This window comes from Colius striatus, chromosome 13 (assembly GCF_028858725.1).
Source record: "Colius striatus isolate bColStr4 chromosome 13, bColStr4.1.hap1, whole genome shotgun sequence".
NCBI classification, from domain to species: Eukaryota; Metazoa; Chordata; class Aves; order Coliiformes; family Coliidae; genus Colius; species Colius striatus.
In genome coordinates this window covers 10,180,400-10,201,705 of record NC_084771.1, presented here as the reverse complement: position 1 = coordinate 10,201,705, position 21,306 = coordinate 10,180,400, and the positions used below count along the sequence as shown (strand labels likewise).

At 39.0% G+C, this 21,306-nt stretch overlaps 1 protein-coding gene across 3 annotated transcripts; it reads left to right on the top strand.

Moving 5' to 3' along the window:
• Window positions 1–466: 466 nt before the first annotated feature.
• LOC104552003 (cysteine-rich hydrophobic domain-containing protein 2) lies at window positions 467–21,058 on the top strand. 3 transcript variants are annotated; one of them, XM_062006732.1, is made up of 7 exons: window positions 467–638; window positions 6,785–6,839; window positions 13,329–13,484; window positions 15,845–15,901; window positions 16,131–16,190; window positions 19,895–19,940; window positions 20,993–21,058. In XM_062006732.1, exons 1-7 carry the CDS (start codon window positions 478–480, stop codon window positions 21,016–21,018), a joined length of 561 nt encoding a protein of 186 aa, XP_061862716.1. In that variant the 5' UTR covers window positions 467–477; the 3' UTR covers window positions 21,019–21,058. The 3 variants fall into 3 exon arrangements, with proteins under 3 accessions (XP_061862716.1, XP_061862715.1, XP_061862717.1); XM_062006731.1 differs by having other exon boundaries at window positions 19,895–21,049; XM_062006733.1 differs by lacking the exons at window positions 19,895–19,940; window positions 20,993–21,058 and adding an exon at window positions 16,942–17,769.
• Window positions 21,059–21,306: the final 248 nt, after the last annotated feature.

Here is a 21,306-nt window from a genome sequence, read left to right as displayed (position 1 = left end):
ACCTGGAGCAGGGCTGAGGCGCAGCGCGGCCTCGCGCAGAGGCAGGCGGGCCGCCTCCTCCTTCCCTCAGGGGTGGGAGCGCGCGCGCACACCTGAGGGGCGGCAGCGGCCTCCTCTCAGCGGCGCCCGCCGCGACTCCTCTTCTGCCCACCCCCGCCGGCAACCGCCTCCCGGGACACCGCAGCAGCTGCGAAACGGCCCCTCAACGAGCACTCCAACCGCCGGCCGGCGAGCGGCCCAGCTCCCGCCCTCCCTCCAGCTCCGCGGGGCGAAGCTGAGCAAGCGGTTCCCCCCAGCCGCCGCCCCTCAGGCAGCGCGCGCTCTCTCCCTCCCCTCAGCGCTCGCGAGCGAGCGCGCGCCGCCCCGGGCCGCACTGCGCCTGCGCGCCCGCCTCCCTCCCACAGCGGCGCGCGGGGCTCCGCCCCCGGCGCGGAGTGCGCAGGCGCGTGGCGAGGCCGCGCGGGGGGAGGGGTTGAGATGAGCGTACTACTGCCCAATATGGCGGACTTCGACACTATCTATGAGCTGGAGGAGGAGGAGGAGGAGGAGTCCGAGCCTGTGGTGCGGAGCCAGGAGCTGCCCCGGCCCCGCGACGCGCCGGATCCCGTAGCGGTACGGGGCGCCGGGCACATCACCGTGTAAGGAGCGGGAGGCTGGTGGTGGGCACGAGGCAGCGTGACAGGCCGGTGTGGCGGGGCGGGGGCGGCCGGGCGGGAGCACCGCGCTGGCGGCGACACCGTGCTGCCAGCGACACGGCTGCCGGTGCCGGGCGGGGGTAAGGAGATGAGGTAGACTGTGCCCTATCCCGGTTTTTTTGCCCAAGCCTTCCCTCCGCCGCGGACGCGAGCTGCCCGCGTTACCCTGATCTGCAGCCCTCCTCCCTCTCCCGCACCCCACCCGCTGTCGCCTGGCTTGTGATGGGGGGGGTTCTTATAACGTGTTTAAACGGGAAACTGTGTGTTTGCCAGTAGCTCGAGGCATCTCAGAGCCGTGAGTGAACAACTGAAGTTCATTTGGCTGTTCGGTGCAGAAGCAGCAGCAAATAAGCCCTGACAGTCCCGAGTGCACTTCTGTTTCCAAACAATCTGTTAGATAAAAAGTAAACGCCACACGATGCGAGAGGATGAACCGTCTGTTCAGTTTCCCTATGACCCTTGTCCATCTCAGCTGAGCCAGAGAGCCCCCACACTGCACTGCAGAGGTGGCACATGGCTGTGTTGTAGTTGATCTGCTCCAAACTTCGTTGTGACTTTGGTTTAGTTGAAGCGTTTTTGTCATTAGAATGCAACATGAGCCAGAATGTTTGCTCCTTATTTAAACAGCTGGAACAGTAGATAAGCAAACTGGGTGGCTTATATGTAATGTTTACTGGTAGGGATTTTCTTAATATTCTTACTCCTGCAGGTGGGGGAATTACTATAACAAAGTAAAACCAGTTGTTGGCTGTTAAATTCATTTTTAAGGCAGGAGGGAAGTATTGAACATTTTGTATTACAGAGATCCATCAAGCTCCTGTGGGTCTCTCTTTGGATTGCATAAAAGAACACACATTTCTTTCTGTAAATAGGTGCTGTGTGATCTAGCTATCTGCAGCAAAAACACTAGGTGGGAAAGGTTCTCTCATCCTAAGAGAACTAATGTTGGATTTGATGCTGTGTCCATCATATAAGTCTAAATCAGGTTTGCATTGAGCTACTGCCAGTGGATAATTGCTGTGCCGCACCACAGTGTACATGCTTGTACTGATGAGATTTCTTTCTGTCCTGACCCAAACATCCTGTGACCTCACTAAAGGAGGGATGTAATGCAAGCAAAACGATCAGAGTATTGAATGCCCATCTTATTGGTTACCTGGTTTTAAGCACTAAACTGGAAAAAATGTTACACACTTATCTGCTTCATCTGCTGTGATGCTTTTTATGTGTTAGTGATGTTTCTTTAAAGTTCCTTCTTGGCTCCAGCATCTTTTGGGGATGGGCCGATGGGCAGGAGCATCTCCCAGAACTCCTTCAGCTAGTGATGCCAACACCAAAAGAAAGCACTACTTGTAAGTGATAGCAGAAATAATGAACTAGCTTACAGCTCTTACCTGAACTGAATTCCCATACACCTTATTTTCCCTTTCTTCCACTCTTCTCAGCTTTCTTCTCTAAGAAGTATACCTACCTGAATGGTAGAAAGCAGCTTTTGTCTATTCATGGCATATTCTAAAATCTTCTTACATTAATAAAAGCAGTTAGTGGATGTTATCAATAAAATGCAAATAAACCCTGGACACTAACATATGTAGCCCAGACTTCCTTATTATATGGGAAATATTTTGCTTCTTAAAGAGTTTCTGAGTAGTATATATCAGCTCTGAAATTCCATCACTTCATGATCACATAGATGCTGCTGCTTTTGAAATCAGTTGGCTTCAGAAGTAGCCTGCTCTATTTGCTGAAGTGAGATACATCATCGAGTAAAACTTGTGTTTGTTTTCTGAACCTGTCTGGAACATTGCTGATAAAAATTCCTGTCCTGACAAGTCAGACACTCTATTAAAAAAACCCCAAACCAAACCCTAGCTAGTTATTTTTAAAAGCCATTGTTTTCCTTGGATTTTTGTTTCATGTACCTTCTGTTCCTCATCTGACACTGGCCTTTGTGGATACTTTTGGTGAATAGAGATGGAATAATTCTCCTAATTCCGGGATCATCTCCAATCCATCTTTTCCTATACAGTGTTCTTATAAAACTGCCAAGTCAGTAGATTCAAACTGTGTGTTCATTTCTTGCATGAGAGTTTTTATTTTGATGACCTTGTCAGTGAGCTGCCGACCCTAACAGAGTCCTACTGCACTATCCAACAGTACTAAATATAAATTCCAAGAATCTTCTGAGGGTTTTTAGCAGGATCTTGCTTTTTCCACTGACTGTTTTGCTAACGTTTTTACTCCTGCTCATGGTGACAGTGATCACATGAAGTGTGTTTATTTTTCTGAGAGAAAATGTATGTGAGAGCAGTTAGTAAAATTTACGTTCATCTTATTCAACACTCTAGAGTATTCTTTCTTTGAAAAATTTTACTGTCATATTTAATGATTTCAGAAAGCTTTTGAATTTTAGCACAGAGAAATTACTAGGTCCTAATAAATGCCTTTTCTTTGCTTTTGAAATTCCATTTTAATGAGTTATAAACCCATTGTTCACTGTTTCTTGCATAGTCACTCTGACTGGTTGGTGTATCCAAGTATCTCAACATAAACATTTTTAGGGAGGACTGAGTCATAAGCTTTCCAAAGCAACAGCAATAACTTTCAAAAACAGAGCAGTAAACAAACTCTAACTTGTTTTTTTATTAATCTGATGTAACTTCCATATTGTTAAGCCCCTGTGGATGGATGGTAATGAGGTAAAGACCATTAAGTGTATTTTTGCCCCTAGATTCAGTGTGATATTTGTGCTTCAGTCTGCAAACGTAGTTTTGAGTACAAGTTAAATTTTGTTTATTCCATTATATTTTCCATTGGAAGGTCCCAGAGATCCACAGTCCAGGTGCTAGTGATGAAATAGGGAAGGCAGGAAAGAGCCAGATACTCTCAGGTCTGATAAGCCATTTGATTAGCATCTGATTTTACTCCATCTTCTACGTATTTAAAATAGCACATGACCTCACCATTCCACAAGTTAGGAAAACCTTAGTTTTCCACAACATCATCCATGGTTAATGATGCTTTTCAGTTGTTCTGTCTGCTTCATAGGAATAGATCTTACACTAGGAAGAGAGACGTTCAGTGTTCAAGGAGATTTCAGCTCAGAGCTGCTGATGGATGTTGTCTTTATTCTCTAGTGCTGGACAAAGCTTAAAAGATAGCTTATAAAGGCTAGTATGCAGGATCTGAGTTCATCTGTTCAAGATAAGTTAAACAAGACCTGTGTTCAGTGTGCCGAAAGGAGGTTGGAGAGACTATTGTATGAGAATTTACTGAACAGGTTTAGCTCATGTAGTCTAGTAAGACTGATAACTATCTATAAATACAATGATGGGATAAATGGAAAGAGCACTGTTTAAATCAGAAGGAGAAAAAAAAAAAGGTAAGGCACCTGGAAAGATGTCTGTTCTAAATAGGAGAAAATGTTTTCAGAAACCTTCCTGTTTCAGTTCTGGGCACAGGAAACCTTGCTTCCTTACGCTTTGTAAACTAACGGAAAGAGTTTTATAATGTGATACCTGCTGCAGGTGGGGTTTGCAACTGATGCGTTAGGGTGTCCGTTTCAGTCTTTGAGGGATTTGTGAATGTATCTTACTACTTTGCCCTAAGAGAAGTTGCTTTCTCTACATTTGCAAATGGAGGAAAATGAGATGCTGGGACTTGTCTGATGCTATATATTAAAACAGAAGAGAGACGGAAGAACTGGATTGTTAGTCTGCTGTAGAGGGTGCTCTGAAGTTACTTATCTCTTAATCAAGATTTTAGGTCTTGACTTTTCTACATTAAGTATTCTAATAAAGACTTCAGTACTTTTACAAAGTTGCATGCAAAGCAGAGCAACTGTACAACATTCTGCTTGTGTGTTTCTCTAAAAAATATTTCTGCATTTGGTTCTTGAATCCTCCCCCTCCCCTCCCTGGAGTTTAATGCTTCTGAACTATGTGGTAAATCACCCTAAGGATAGCCTGGAAAACTTGTTAGAGACACTATAGTAAAACTAAAGCTAAAGGCTGTCAGTGATGCTAAACATAGTATCATTGAAACATAGCAGTTTCAGGACAGTCATAACCTTTTGTATTCTTTTAGCCATTTGCAGGTGTTTGTGTAAAAGGGATGGATTTCAGTAACTGAGGTTTCTTGGGTGTGTTAGAACTGAATGGAATGTTTTGGCAACTGATAAAAGTTTTAGGTTTTAAATGTTTCATGATATTATCAGGCTTCAAATTTAATGTAATACATTGTGGTCTTGTGTTCTTAATAGCTCTACATCAGAAAACACTAAGTTATGTTATTCTTTATGGAAATTGGTGGTGCAATGGGGATTTTAATGAGTAGATGTCACCAACGAGATAGAAGATACTACCTATGGCTTAGGAAGTTTTTAAATGATGAATTGTTGAAGGCCAGGAAAGTACTCTGAAGAAAGGCTACTACAAGTTTGCTCTTTTCTTCTTTTCCTTTTGCTGTTTGCATCTGCTACTGGCTTCTGTCAGTGTTCTGGAATAGGCAGACCTTTAACGTGATATAGTGGGATTAGTCTGTTATATGGGTAAATAATTGTGCAGTATTAGCCAGAATTTCCAGTAGTTTATTATGTTATCTAATTCCTACAACTTTGTGATCATTTCAGGTGGTTTCATTGCTCTTTACAGGAGTAGAGGCTCCAGCTTAAATTAGCCATTGAAGAACTTGACTGGACATCACCAATGTTGTTGACAAACACTTTAAAGATGCCACAAGTTCTTTTTTTATGCTTCTCTCTTCTTTAAGGTTTATTTTACATTTTTGTATGCTTCTAAAGCTAAATTTGGATATCTGAATTACTCCACTGTGCATATGGATATGTGTGGATGATGTGATTATAGGGACCTGGTGGCATTTCAGCAATACTGGTACTTGTAAAAGAAACCAGTAAGAAGTACTTCAGGTGTCAGTTTGACTCAAAGCAAGTGCTCTCTCCAGAAGGTTTGTTTCTACAGTATTACAATACCAAATGTATTTGTGCTCCTCTTTTTGGCTTGATCCTTTGGGTTTGTTGGATTTTTTTGAGCAAAAATACTCATGACATATTATAGCAGAGCTGACAGTGAACTTGATGTACATGATATTTAACTCTATAAACGTAACATTAAGCTTTGTTCCAATGTAAGCTTGTAGCTGAGAGATCAGCTGCTGTGTTTGCTTATATTACTGAATTGCAAAGGTTAAAGACTTCAATTAAGGCAGAAGGGATGGAAGACCAGAGTTGTTCTGCAGAAGCTGGCAGGTTTAGCCTGAGATTAGTTAACTTCTTATCTACTTACATGCTTAAAATAAAAATTTAAAAGTCAAGGCAGCCTGCACTGCTGACCTACTACACAAGATTTTTAGTAGTTTCAGTTGGTTGAGTAGTTTTTGAGCTTATGATAACACAGGTTTACAGCAAAGTCTGGCTTTCACTGGTTTAGGTTTTCATTAGTTTAGGTCTCACTGGTTATAATGAAGGCTTAGCTCTTGCTCAAAACCAAAAACAAAGAACAGTCGTAGTGATACCTAAGACTTGGTTTTCTTGAAGTTCATAGTTGTTTTAGAACAACAGTGTTCTTTGTGTAGGCTCTTACATGTTTTGCATGAGAACATTTAACTCAGCCCAAAGCAATTTCTAAACACTTTATAAGTTTCAAAGATGATGATGAATGGGTCCCTTATCACGAGCTTTATCTATTGCATGTGAATAAATTGCATGAGTGAGAAAAATAGCAGTAAAAGGATCATTGAACCCAGTAAAACTGGAATATAATGGCTGGAAGGTTTTTTTTCATTAAGTAAAGATCGAAACTTGCTGCCACCCAATCATAAACGAATTTTTGCATTTCTAGTGACTTGAAGGTGTTGAAGTAAGGCTGTATTTCTCTGTCTTGTAAATGACCTTATAAATGATACATGAGACCTTATATAAACCTAGATTGAAAACTCATGAAATAATGTAAATGTAAGGGAAAAAATGATTACTTTTCATTTTTTTTAAGTACAAAATCTATTACTTTTTTATTAAGGGAAACAAAACAAGTTAGGTGGAATATATTTTGTTTGTCTCTTTTGTTTTCAAGGTTTGGCTTGAGCAACAAGTTTGATACAGAATTTCCTTCTGTTCTGACAGGGAAGGTAAGTGTGAGATTAAACTATTCTTTTAAATGAACAGATCCAGTGTGTGCAGTGGCTCGTGTTACACATGCCTGCACGTGAATCCACAGTGCAGTGCAGGCCAGTGCTGCACTGAAGGCTGGTGAATTAATTCTGTCTTGTATGAACTAGCTGGTTGATGACCAGTCCCCACAGTGTACTTTGAAACAAGAAAAAATGATTTGCAGTGCTTGCTGTGATTATTGACACAGTAAACACAGAGAAGCTCAACGTGGCATCATGCTGTTCTCATCCAAGCCACCTACATGAAAGCAAGACCCTATTAACCTGGCTTTAGCGATAGCTGGGGTTTTTGCCACCTCCTGTGTGCATTGAATTATTTCAAACACTAGACCTCTCCATGTCTGACAAGCCTTGAGTTTATATTCAGACAGTTTTCATGGAAAAGACTCTGGTTTTTTTCTGAAGCTTTAAGGAAGAAACATTATAGTGTTAAATCTACAAATGAATTAGGGTTTTAGTACCTTTTCAAAATGACAATAATTGTTTTGTTCTGAAAGTTAGTGCCAATAAGCCTCTTGCTTTCTCTAGAGTCCTGTCATCTTACTGAGCACAAGTTTAATAAAAATTCATGTGTAACAATTAATGAACTCTTGTAACAAAACTCTTGGTTATGGTTTTAAATTCTTTACATAATTGTCAGGGGTTTTTCAGATTGCTACATTTTGACTTCTTTGTCTCTTGGATTTTTTTTCTTTCTTCTCTTTCATTCTCTGGTGCTTTTCATTTGCTTCATTTTATATCCTCCTTCTGTATCCTTTCCAGAATTTGTGAGGAAAAGGGTTATTTGGCTCTTACAACTTTCTATGATGTCATACCACGCAGCTACACTACCTCTGCAGCCTCTTGCAGTAGCTGTTGAGTCATATTAACAATATACTAAAATGCAGCTGGATGCATCTTCTCGATCTGCCAAATCCATCTGAGCAAATTTTTCTCCTTCATTTTTACCCCAGGGCAAACAATAAATAAAAAAATAAAACACTTGTAATGAATTTGCCCAGTTTTTTTTTACAGCAGTCCAGTTGAAAACCAGGTTGCTATTTGGAGTTTTTGGTTGTTCAAAGACAGCCTGGGAGCTCTGGCCTTGCTTCAGAACCTCACTGAGCTCAAAGGAAAAGTCTTGCTGATTCCATAGTGTCTAATGTGAGAGTTGGCAATAACACAATTTGCATTTTACTACCTTGCATGTCTAAGGCTTATTCTTCTCTGTAAGGCTCTTTCTGATCATTGAAAAGCCACAGAATACTTTTTAGAAATAACAGATTTTTTATGCTCTTTTACTCAAGTTGTGTTATAAATAAGCCTCCAGAAATTGCCTAGCAGGAAGTGTTAAAGCAGAGTTTGGTTATATCATTTTATCTCTTTATGTCTATCTAAAATATATTTGTGTGTATTAAAACAAAACAAACCCAACCCCTCAAACCTACGCTTTTTAATATGAGCATCAATGCCTGTCACATTTTGCACTTGATTATATTCATGTTATAATAGACAGCGAATGAAAGTTTAATTTAAAGTTCAGTTGACTGCTTGGACTTAATTTAGCAAAAAGAGGAAGTTTGACTTGGCAGTTACCTTTTTGTTCTATAGATCTAGTAGGTAACTACATAAATCACATGAGCAGGGAAGTGCTGTCCATAGGTATGCTGCTTCTATTGAGAATCTTGAGAACCTGTTAGCCTTCTCTCCCACGTGGATTTGAGGGGCTTTCACAGTAAAAAGAGCTTGAAAAGAAATGAGTTCCCTTTTGTGAGGGGAAAACAGCAATCAAATGAGGTAGTAAACACGATTTTCTTACTGCCTGCCACATGCTGCCATGAAAGACATTAAAAACCACAGTTGTGGGTTTTTTGTTTTTTAATACTTTTATGAGTTGTGAGAAATAAATAATGTGCTTTTTCCTCTGGTTGTGGCAGCCAATCACCTTTATCCCTATTGAGAATGAAAACTCAGTCACTTGTTTTTCCAGTGAGGAGGTTTTCTTCAAATACCCTGATAAGTAATTCACAATAAATAAACATTGTGGTCAATTGACACACCACTTTAACTTAAAAATACAAATATTTACTCTTTATTAAATCACAGTTTATCAATAGCATTGTGACTGTTCATATTAACAACTTGTGATGAAAATGTTTACTATGAACTTGTGTTAGTACACAGCTAGTATAAGGCAATGCCATACTTTATTCAGAATGTCTATAACATGAAGTTTAATGCCTTTGTTGTCCACTGTGAATTGAGGTTAGTAATATATCTCATCTGCTAACAGAGTGTAAAAGATGAAGCCATTCAGTGAGGCTGACAGATTTCTCTGGGGTATTGCTTTACTTTTTAATAGGTACAGATGAAGATCTAGGTTTTTAAACACAACATAAAAATCTTATCCAAAGCAGGATAAAAATCCTAAATACATAAAACTGTATTTTTTAAAACCTGAAATACCCTTCCTTCATCCCTCTGCTCTACCTCTTGTCTCCCAGTTTTTGCAGATTCTGGATAGTTATTGTAAAGTAGCCTAGAGCTAACGTGCATGTAACTACATCTTAGATCTTTAATTGAGACATGTTTCCTGCTTTTTTGGGGGGGAGAGGTGAATGTATATATTTGAGGATAAAACCTTGACAGTAAAACAGCAAAGGAAAGGAAAATGTGAGGTAGGTCAGATGTTGGGCCTAATTCAGCTAGATTGACTTAGTATTTATTTACCTTGCAGGATGAAAGGTAAGCTTCAGCTGGTTTATACATACTGAGACAGCCTTTCAAACAGCACGTTCTTTTCAAGGGAATATTATTTTGACACATAATCCAGAGGCCATATTTACCTTTTAATAATGTGATTGGACTTTGGCTTAATTTAAATTCTGTGTGCTACAGTCTTGTAGGATTAATAATTCTTTTAAAAGAAACATTTAAAAGCTTTTAACAAAATACTGTTCGTGATATATGGCACAATTGCACACACTGCTCCAGGTGACAAGAAAATGATGGAGGCAGTGAACCTTAAGGAAGAAAGCAGAGTTTCCTGCCCTGATGTTAAAACAATAAGGGTCCTATACAGAGAATCCTGTACCATGCAGGGAAGAGTAAGCCATAAAATGTGGTTTTGGTATTGTTATCCCATTGCAAGATGTGATTGATAGGGTTTGTGATCATGATGATTGAAGGACAGAGATCGGGCCTGCTGGGCTTTACTCACTCTCTTCCTGTGTTTGGAGATTCTCTTGCATCCTGTTGTAAAATATTATTACACCCTCTCCTTTCCTTTTAAGTTGTGGGTTTTTTCCTCCTCCCTTAAAGACCTAAAAGGAACTAAGGTCTCTTTACAAGGTGTACTGCACAGCCAGGAGCAATGTACTTATCTCATTCTTTTCAGGACCAGACAGAAACTCTCCAAAATACCATCCGAAGTTACTCAGAACTAAACTTTGTTAGGGGGCTTCCTTTGTGCAGGAGGTGCTGTATATGCTGTTTGAAATGCATTAGTGATTTCATATCAACTTTTCAATGTCTGCATCTGCAAGAAATGCAAGATTTAAAATGATGCCAGAAATAAACAAAATTCTTTGGTGACTGTTTCATCTGGACACCATTTTATTATTCACTTACAACAGGTATTTTATTTACAGATGTTTTGTTCTTTGTCACTGTGTAACATTAACTGCTACTGAGCTGTAAACTGAGAGCAACAAAACTGCGTTTTGCTTCTGTGTATCACAGAATAAGGCTTATCTTGGTCACTGGTTCCTTTAGTTTCAAATGAAGATGTGTCATTGACTGTGACTGACAGATGTTTATTGTGATTACATCTCCTAAAAGGTTAGCCAAAACCATCCTAAGTAACTTCATCTTATGTTGCAGCTAAGACATTCACCTTTACACAAAAGTATATGGTGCACTAGCAGGTAGCAGCAGTGCTTTCATGATACTACATCATGGTAAACATCATAAGGAAGTTTCTGAAATTGAAGTTTTCTGTTTCTTGCAGACATCCAGAGTTGGTTTTTAGTTTGGCTGTTTACAGTGCTCTGTTCTACCAGAAGGAAAGACCTTCAGTGTTGCTTTTACAAAGAAGCATCAAACTGTTAACCTGATGTGAACAGTGACTCCCTGAAAAGCAGCACAGAAATAGGAAGCCTCATCATCCCAGTGCTTTCTTACTGGGTCCTAAATGTTTCTGCTAGCTCTGATTCAAAAGTCTGCTTGACTTCTGCTCATATTGGATATTATCACTGATGATAAGGTTCCTCATGTTAAACTAGATTCTAGACTGTGCAATTCCATTGTTTTGGGTAGATTTCTACAGATGTATTTTGAGGTTGGAGTCTGTTCCTTTCAAGGTGTGGTAAACTTTGTGTCTAATAGAAAAGGAAGCATTCTCTTTTCTAAGTGGGATTAATTGAAAGACTACTAATGGGGTCAAGAAAAACCCTACCTATTTTTATCTTTCAAATAAACAGAATGTTACACCTACAAACTTCCAGACTCATCAAATAAAGTGCCATTTGTATATGTTAAATGTTAGGAACATGTAAACTTCCTGAAATGCTGAGAGTGACAGTTTACATTAATGTACATAATGTCCCTGTAAATGGAAGCATGTCAGGCTGCAGAAGCTGTACAGTGTTACTCCCACTGTGTGCACCCAACCCAGATGTACTTTACTACAAAGCATTCTCCCACACTGAAGATGAACTGGCCTTGCTCATGTGCATCTGATATTTGTTACATCCTAAATACAAGAGCCAGCTTTGACAGAGACCTGTAAAACTCTGTTTCAGATACATTCAAGCACAGGCTAGTTTTCCACATTGTGATATGATTTACTTTTTCCTGTTCATTGAGAATGTCCCAGTATGTGGGATCTCTGTTTCTTTTGCCATTTTCATTCTTTATCTTTTTTGCTTTTTTAAAGTAAGGTGTCCATTTGGAAATATATTTAAATGTTGATGTTCCAGTTGGATATTTGCTCCATTTGGATATGTAAAAAGAATGATAAGACAGTCTATTAGATGGGGGGAGCCTGTATAATTGGAAAAGAAATTATGTGCTAATTTTATAGCAGGAATTAATAAGTACACAATGTTAAATTATGTTCTTGTATTACTAACTGTAATCCTGGCTTGTGTACAGACCCAGCTGAGTCCTGACTCTGTCCTGCATGGGGATCTGAATGGCCCAGAAACAGATGTTACATTTATTTCCTCCCTTTCCTGCAGTGTTTTAATGAATTTAGCTCTCGTGAATAGGCAGAGGAAGCAGAATCAGGTCTTCTCCATTTCCTGTCCCATAGTTTTGCTCCTTTGGTGAAAGGAGCCTTTGTCATTAAATTAATGCTTTTGTGGTGGTTGTTGCCCTTGTTTGCAGAGTCAAAGGAACAGAGTTGGGCTTGCTTGCTTGCAAGGACTACATAGTAGTTCCACAGCTTAGTTCTGGAGGTTTTTTCCTTCAATATGATGGTAAGTTAGGAAGCTTTGGGTTTTTTTTTTTTTTTTAGTTGTGCCTGACTGACCAGGTCTATTGAAGTTGGATCTGATTATTCTGCTTTGTATGTGCAAATGCTGAAGTGTGTTAGAGTTAAGTGCTATCTTGGAGTCAAGACCATGAATCCACATTTCACTTGTCAGATAGGAGTTATTTAGATTTTACAGAGAGATGAGGGATTTGGGGTATTGAAATAGGTAAGTGCTCTCGCTGTTTTGGTAAGAAACATGCTGCTGTCAGAGAAGGGAGCTTATTTCTGATAGAAATGTGGTTTTTCCACTGTGGCTCTGCAGCAGCAATATATAGAAAATATTATTTTGAGTGAGCTCTGCTGAATATTCCATATTGTAAGTTTGTTCCTTTTCAACAGCTAAGCTTTATTCATAACTCTGTACAAAATGTATTTGTTTGCTTTGAGTATAACCTAGAATGTATCTCTCCAGGCTTCTCTGTTTTAAGAAGCAGCGACAAGTGAAGCTGTGGCCTCACGTTGATATGGACCACTTGAAATTATTTTGGATGAAATTATGCTTTTTCCTGTGTGACACACAAGTGCTTTTAACGTGAAGCTGCCCCACATTCTCTTGGAAACCAGCTAGCTGTCATTCTTCCTTCTTCTTGGTCAGGGTAGCCAGGGCATATGTTGCACAGCTGTGTTCTATTTCTAGTTTTGTCTGGGGCCACTATATTAACAGGACAATTGATTTATTAATGATGCACTAAATGAGGATGAGGCTATTCATCTAGATGTTGTTTAGCTTTTTAGTGCAAGTTTTTGCAAAGCAAGCAGCATAAATGAATTTGTTACAGGAAAATGACTTTTCATGCTCACTGGGTGACTGATGGAGATGGTGCCATATTGTTGAATGGTTTTGTTTCATTTACATTTTAGCCTCTAGGGCCAAATATTGAGAAAATACACCTGTAATGACTTTCCACTGAAGTTTAGCACTTGCATTGCAGGTTGCCCCAGAAGAATTCAAGACCAGCATCAGTCGTGTGAACGCCTGTTTAAGAAAGAATCTCCCTGTCAATGTCAAATGGCTGCTATGTGGCTGTCTGTGCTGCTGCTGCACGCTAGGCTGTAGCCTGTGGCCTGTAGTCTGTCTTAACAAAAGAGTAAGTACATGTTTCATTTTCCTTATTCTATTCATTTTGCAATTATTGACAGCAGTAGAGAATGTTTAGTGGTATCATCCCCATTTCAAACCCCCTTTTTTGTCTCACTTGCATTCAAAACATTATTCTGTTTTCCTTTCCTTAGAAAATAGGAAAATTATGTTTGTTAACAAAGTAAATGATACCAAATTAACAATTCCATTAATAGTCTTGGGAATAACTAATTCCATCTCAGTTGGAAGAACAGGATGGAGTATGTGATAACTTAAATTTCCAGCATTTGTAGGTTTAAGAATTGAATTAAATGAGTATAGAACTGGACATTGACCTTCAAAGACTGCCTGAACTGGAGTGAAAATTACTTATCCTCTTCACATGCTCCTTCTCATACCCCAGAGTATATCTTTTTATAAATGAAAAATCACTTTTTTGTATGCAGTAGATACCATAACATTTCAGACCTCTGGTTTAGTCAACATATTTTATTGTGCTGTTTCTATGAAGAACAAACACAAATTTGTTTTCTATTCAGTAAGTTTAAAGACTTCAGCTTGGCAGTTGACAACTCTTGTAATCACAGAATCGTAGAATGGTAGGGTTGGAAGGGACCTTTAGAGATCATCCAGTCTAACCCCTCCACTTAAGCAAATCCCACCTAGATCAGGTCACTCAGGAATGTGCCCAGTTGGGTTTTGAAAACCTCCAGAGCAGGAGCCTCCACACCCTCCCTGGGCAGCCGGGGCCAGAGCTCCCTCACCTCACACTCAAAATTTTTTCTTATGTTTAAGAGAAACTTTTTGTGTCTCAGCATTTTTCCATCAGCCCTTGTCCTGTCACTGGATACAACAGAAAAAAGTGCTGCCCCAACCTCCTGACACCCACCATTGAGATATCTGTAAATATTAATGAGTTCCCCCTGCAGTCTCCAAGCAAAAACAAGGAATAGAATTGCTTTTCAGAGAAAATAAACCAGAAGTGTTTTGCCAAACTTTCCAGCTTGCTTAAGAAGATAACAGTTGCACTGACTGGCATTTAATTAAAGTGAAAATAACTAAGGCATAACATGTTAACTTGTTGAACTGCTAATTGCTGAAGCAAATTTCACTAAAAAGTTACAGGACTTATTTGAGCTCATTCTTATTGCAGGGGAATATGCTTGAGATACACAAATGGAATATTTGCAGTTTTAAAACCATATTTAATATTCTTGTTCTAGTGGAAATTAAACAAATGCCCATGTGATGTTGTGGTGTTAATGTAATCCTGAAGGGTACAAATAATATGTACCAAGTAAGAGTAGGGAAGATCATGTTACTTCTGTGGGAGTGTGTGTGTATTAGAGCTATTTGATCACTCTAATAACCACAAGTATAAGATGGTTCTCAATTATCTCTTGTGGTGGGTTGAACCCAGCCAGTAACTAAGCACCCACCAGCCACTTCTTTACTGATACACACATCACACCCCCAACCCCCCAAGCAGGATGGGGAAGAGAATCAGAAGAGCAAAACACTGGAATATGAAACTAAGAGAGTTGAAAAAGGAAACAACATGTACTTTTTAATTCTAAGGGTAGCTTTGTCACTGGAGGAACTTAAAAGAAGTGGTGGGTTCTCTACCATGAAGTCTTTGACTCAGGATCAAATAACTTTGGATAGCTTTGTATCTTTTTTTTTTAACGAGATGGTGTAGCTCACCTACCATTATTAGCTTCAGTAAAGAAATCACTGGATGGAATTCAGTAGCATATCATGCAGGTAGTAGAGCAGATCATTACAGTGGTCTTTTTGTGACCTTAAAAATCACTGGACCTCCAAAAATGTCACAGAACAGGAAGGTCACATGCACTTTGGTACTGAAGAGTTGAAATTGCAGGCACTGTTTGTTGTGAGCTGGAGTTCTGTGGTGCTGAGATGATTTTCAGGATTCAGATAACATCAGCAGAATCTGGAAATCACATGTATGTAAATTATGTATTGTCAGCAGACCACCTCGAGTGTGTGCAGTATTTGGCCAAGAGAATGGGGGAAGATACTGTTTTGTTGGTTTGGCTATAGTAGATAAAAATATTAAATCCAAAAGGATCTCTTACTAGGTAAATGGGTTCTGGAACAGTTGATGTCCTCAATTATCAATAAAACCCATGAGTGGTTTCTTTTTTTTTTTTCTCAAGAGGCCTGATGTTGAGGAATGGGAAGTTCAAGGGGTAGGACTTCTATTTATCTCTCTTTTGCTTGGTTCTACTTCTACAGAACTAACTTATTTAAAATTAATTTTAAGCCAGAAATGCAATAGTAATATTCTTCTGGATGAGGCTGGCTACTGAACCATTTATAATACAGTCTTGGCTTACTTTTTAGACTAGAAGATCAATTCAGAAGTTATTAGAATGGGAAAATAACAGACTATATCATAAGGTAAGAAAAGCTAGAGTGCTTGGTTTTTTCAGCTTTAAGAATAGTTGTTTTTGCATAATTGGCATGTAGGAATTTACAGTCTTGTTGTAATTCCACACTTGTACTGATCTTAAACCTGTGTCTGAAGTAGTCCAGATTCTAATAATTTGATCTTGCTGGTATGCTTGTTACATTGCTCACCAAAACAAAGCTGTGCTATGCATTAACCCTTTGGTAATTATTTTCTTAGCTTGGTTTGCACTGGAAGCTCAGTAAAAGGAAATGTGAAACTAGCAATATGATGGAATATGTAAGTACTATTTCTATTCAACATAACTATGATTCTTTAGAGCAAATCCTTAGCTTACTAGACCATCACCCATCTGAAAAGCTCTCAGAAAAACATGCAGTTGCATTTGACACACATGTGACAGCCACTGCTAAGAAGAGCAGCCATGGCATATATTGAAGCTTAGAAATTGTCACCACTAAACATGTTTTCTCATCAGAACAGTTCTGCAGATACACTTGTGTTGGTCTGTCGTTTGTGATGGGGGAGACCCACTGGGACTTTGGGCAGTGCTATAATTCCCACACCAGCCCATAGCTCTTTAACACTTACCCACCTTTTCCATTGGTGCTCATCAATTCTTTGTGCAGAAATACTGCATTTTTATAGTAGTGTGGGGGTTTGGCTGGATCTTTTCTATGACAGCTCTGAATTTCATCAACTTTTAACCAAGACAGTCCATTTAGGAAAGCAGAATTTGAAATATTTCTGTGGCCCTTCTACTCCCCCATCCACTTGCATGGATATGCGTGAAGATTGTGTAGGCTTGAAGAAAAGAGGTAGTCACTCCACAAAAATCAAGCACCTAGAAGCCCTGTGCTCCAAAATGACTAAAATCTCTACTTTGTTACTCTGGGAAACATTCCCTCCTTACAGAATATCTCAGATAGGTTTAGTCTTATGTACTAGATGTTTTGCATGAAAATTGTGCTGAAAGTTTGAACTTTTTGGTTACTGTGTTCTGTTCTTCTCTTTTTCCCTTCTTCAACAGGTAATATTAATAGAATTCTTACCAAAATATCCCATATTTCGACCTGACTGAGGAACCACATTTGGTCTTTCATGTTACCTGTCATTTTCTACCCTTAGTGCCTTGTAGATGATTTTGGAAAGAAGATGGTCTACTTTGCTGTGACTTAAAAATGTTCTTCAGTAGAATATCTTCCTTGCTATGTTACTTTCTTTTGTTAAGAAGAGAACAATTTGCACATTTTTTTATGTTAAACGAGGCTTCTATGTTGCACTCTGAATTTTTAACATTAACAATAACTGATATAGTTGCCACTAGGGATCTAACATCAGTGCTGCTTCAACTTGTTCTGAGCATGCTGCCTTATTAATTTCAATATTTGCTGTCCTCAAACATACAACCTAAGGCTGTGTCATAATATATTTCATTCTAAATGTTGCAGTCCTCTAAACCCTCAGTAGAAATGTCCAGGTAAGCGTCTAGTAGTAATGAGTTTAATACAACTTGCTTGCATAGGACTTGCATTCAACAGCACTGGTTTTGTCCTGCACTTTGCAAAATCATCAATTACATTAGGGGGTTAATTATTTTACCCACTATGGATTTGTAAATATTGACTCTTTGCATAATGTAAAGTGTGGTATGCCAAGGTTTACAGAATGTAATATAGCTCTTATTCTATTGCCAACAGTCTGACATGGTTTTATTCTGACATTTGCTAGTATCCCTCTGATTGTATTAAACCCCTTCACATGCTGTTTTTATGGTAAAGCCATAATGAGTTTGTACATACTATCAGATGTGTAGGGCTCAGTTGCACTTTGTTTAGTAAATGGATGAAAAATTGGATAGCATTTCTGTTGTCTTTATTTTAAAGTCTTTCAGGTGGTGTTTGTAACCCCTGAAATAGGAAGCTGAAATATTGTTCACCTTGGAAAAGTGGTGTCTGTGGGGTAGATGGGGGCTGCTATTCACAAAATACCCTAAAGCCTTTTTTAAAGTTAGGAATCTGTGGATGTCAGGTTTTGTTTCTAAAGTATGGGAAAAAAATATTGTTTTGGAATTGGAGACCTTCATTTCTAAGGAGAAAAACTTGGAACAGCCAAATCAAAACTGAAGTAACACTTTCATTACTTTTCTGCAGTGTGCTAGTACTTCCACATTTTAACAGCTAAGTGACACAGCATCCTATCCAGTGGAAATAAATGGTATTTAAATAACAGTAGTGTTTCAAAATATGCTGCTGAGGGGAAGAGGATCAGTCTAAAGGGTTCGTGCATACATTTTGGTTGTCAGGCGTAGCCTAAAGAGCCACAGATGCCTTGTGGAATTCAGATATTTTTGGATTCTTCTCTGTTTGCTGGATCTCATGAAGAGAACTAATTGTAGAAAACCTTCCTGTAAGGGCTGGCCTAAGCAAGACCACTTGGTAACAGTAGGCAAATAAAAATTGGAAATAAAAAATCAGATTAAAACCAGCAGATGACTAAGCATCTCCAAGGGAGTACCATCATAAGCATCCAGGTGTTTCTTTGCAGCCATTTGACTCCATGCACCATTATCCCAAGTTGCTTTTCAGTTTCAGGGTGACTTGGGATTTCCTCTGAATGCATTTGCATCTTTTCAGTATGCAATGTTGTATGAAAACATGGCATTTGTTAGACCATTGCGTTCTAGTAACTATAATAGGCCAGATTGCTTGTACCCAGTGTTTACAGAAAGCCAGTTTTATGTAAGTTGTTACTTTGAATCAAATTTGCTGCTATTCCTGTAGTTTCCAGTCCCAGACTGATGCTGCAGATTCTGAAACCTGCATGTTTAGTGCAGAGGTTTCATTTGACTGGTAGACTGGCAACACTTAACTGTGTAATTGCATTTGTAACATGATGAATTAAAAACCTACTGTGTGGTTTGGGTTTTAACATTAGCTACACCTTACAGCTCAGATTTCTGTCACAGAAGCAAGCAAAGTGTTCTATCCAATTAATTTTTTTAGGATGAGTGTTAAGTGGAAGCAGAGAAATACTTCTTGGCAGAAAAATGCAGTGTAAAGCAAAACTGAAACAGCACACCCAATTCTCTGTGTTTCTCTTACAAATAAGTTTCTGGAGTAAATGAAGCTCAATCTTAGCTCAATTACAGAACAACAGAAGTTTCTTACTGTTATACCAGAACTTTGTTAGTCATTTCCTGGTTTTGTGGAAGAAACGCAAGAAATCTCAACAGGTTCTTGTCTTCTTTATGTGATATATTTTCAAAATGTTCTTTTCCAACCAAGAGAATAGGCAAAACTTGAATGAGGGTTTGAGTAACTGTCAGCAGTGAATGCTGAGCAGTCTTCAGGATTGCTGTTAGCAGAAACCCACTTCACTTCATGCTGACTTAATCATATTCAATTCAGGACTTCTCAGCTTGATTTGTCTTGTTTCTGTGAGGTGCTGTGTCAAGCTGAGAGATCACCCTGAGTGAGGTACAGGAGCCCCCAGTCTCCCTGGGCAGCTCCTGGGCTGCACTAGGACCAGAAGATGATCTCTGCTTTCTTTTCCCACCCTTATCCCTTTGTCCTCTGTGCCTGGCCACGCTCTGCCCACAGCAGATTGTCTGCCTCTGGGTCTCTTCCACACACCATGAGGCACTTAATCACAGAATATTAAAGTTTACATTTTAAGTATGTGAATTCTACACATTTTGCTTTTTACAGTCTTATATTGTATAGTCTTCAAACTATGAAAAGGTCTCTACTTTTTGTGTTATAATAGACATTTAAATGTGTGGCCATAAAGCAACTAGTAAAAGAGTGAGAGCCACAACTGACATTTACATAAGCTCCATATTGTAATAAGTAGGTAAATTTGCATTAAAATGCAAAACCACAGTATTATATTTGCATCTGAAAGACAAAGGTTCTGTATCTCAGTTAAAGGTGAAGGGAGCTCTAAGTACTGCTGTGAACTCTGTGCACTTCTCCCAACAGGTTCTTTATTGCCCGGGCTATGCTTTAATACACAGACATTCATCAGGTAATTATATCTCACAAGACTCCAAAATCTCACTTCTGACAATAAGTAGTCAGGTAAACCTATTTATGGAGGATATTTGTTAATTGGAGAAAGAATTTGTAGCAATGTAACAGATTAATGTTAGCAAAGTGTAGTGGAAGTGATAAAGTGCCTTGACTGGTTCCAACAAAAGAGAGTAAGGAGAAAAGACTATGTAGAGAGGCAACAGGGACCATCAGTAGTGTGAGTTTGCAGCAGGTTTTTAAAAGCAATTACTGTCTAACAAATCTGTTTAATCTTTCATATAAACATGTTGGTGCTTTCTAGTTTATTTAGGAAATGTTTGGGTTTAGATCCTAAGTTTTGTTTCTAAGGAGTACTACAGTACTAAAGTAGTACTACAGTATTAAACAAGAGTACTAAGGAGTACTCTTAAGGAGTACTACAGTATTAAATAAGATTGGCATAGCATCAAAGCTCTTACCTACTGATTCCTCACCTGCATCTGTCAAGTTGTTTTAACCATAAGATGGGAGAAAAAGTGTTTTGGGACATGCTCAGACAAGTCTAGGAGGTGTGGATTCAGTTGTAGATGGGTGACTTGAAAACCAAAAACATTTTTGCTGAATCTGGTGTGGTCTTGGTAAATAAAAAAAGTTCCTATGTTTTCCTTGATAGGTACAAAAGTCCATATGCAAACCCACACAGCATCTGTTTATTATTGTCCCACTGTGACAGTTTACTGCATTTATTTGTCAATATGCTACCATTGCAGCAATAAAAATGTCAAGCTATTAATATTCACTGTAAATAATTTATTATTTTAGTAAGTCATGTGATGTGATTCTTCTGCCTTTTTTTGGGTTTGTTTTTTCTGCTTTTGGTGTTCTGACAGTGTTGTAACATTACTTGTACTGCTTAAGAAAAGCGAGTTTCTTTAAGCTGTTTGAAACATTCTGGTTTTACCATTTTTATTCTGTTTACAAGTGAACAGCCACTTTTTTAATAGCACCTCACATCTTGAGAGAGTTGGTTTTTTTAACTAGAATTCTAACTGAGCTCACTTTCTACAGTTTACTGCACTGGCTTGTGCCATTAAAAGAAGCTGGAAGTCAGACATGCATAATCATTTGAAGACAGTTTTCTTTAATTAAATTTGAAGATGAAAACCTTTGAGTAGTGCAATGTGTTTATGGAAAAACAGCTCTTGTGCGTCTCTGCCTGTAGCAGTGTGCTGATGCTGCGAAGGGAATGGCAATAGGGGTGGGTTTTCTTTAAACAAGACACTTTTCTGATAGAGCCAGAGTGGGTGCTCATGTTGGGACTTTACATAAGGTTTGTTTGGTTCAAAGAACAGGACTTGGAAATGTCTCATTTATTTAGTGTT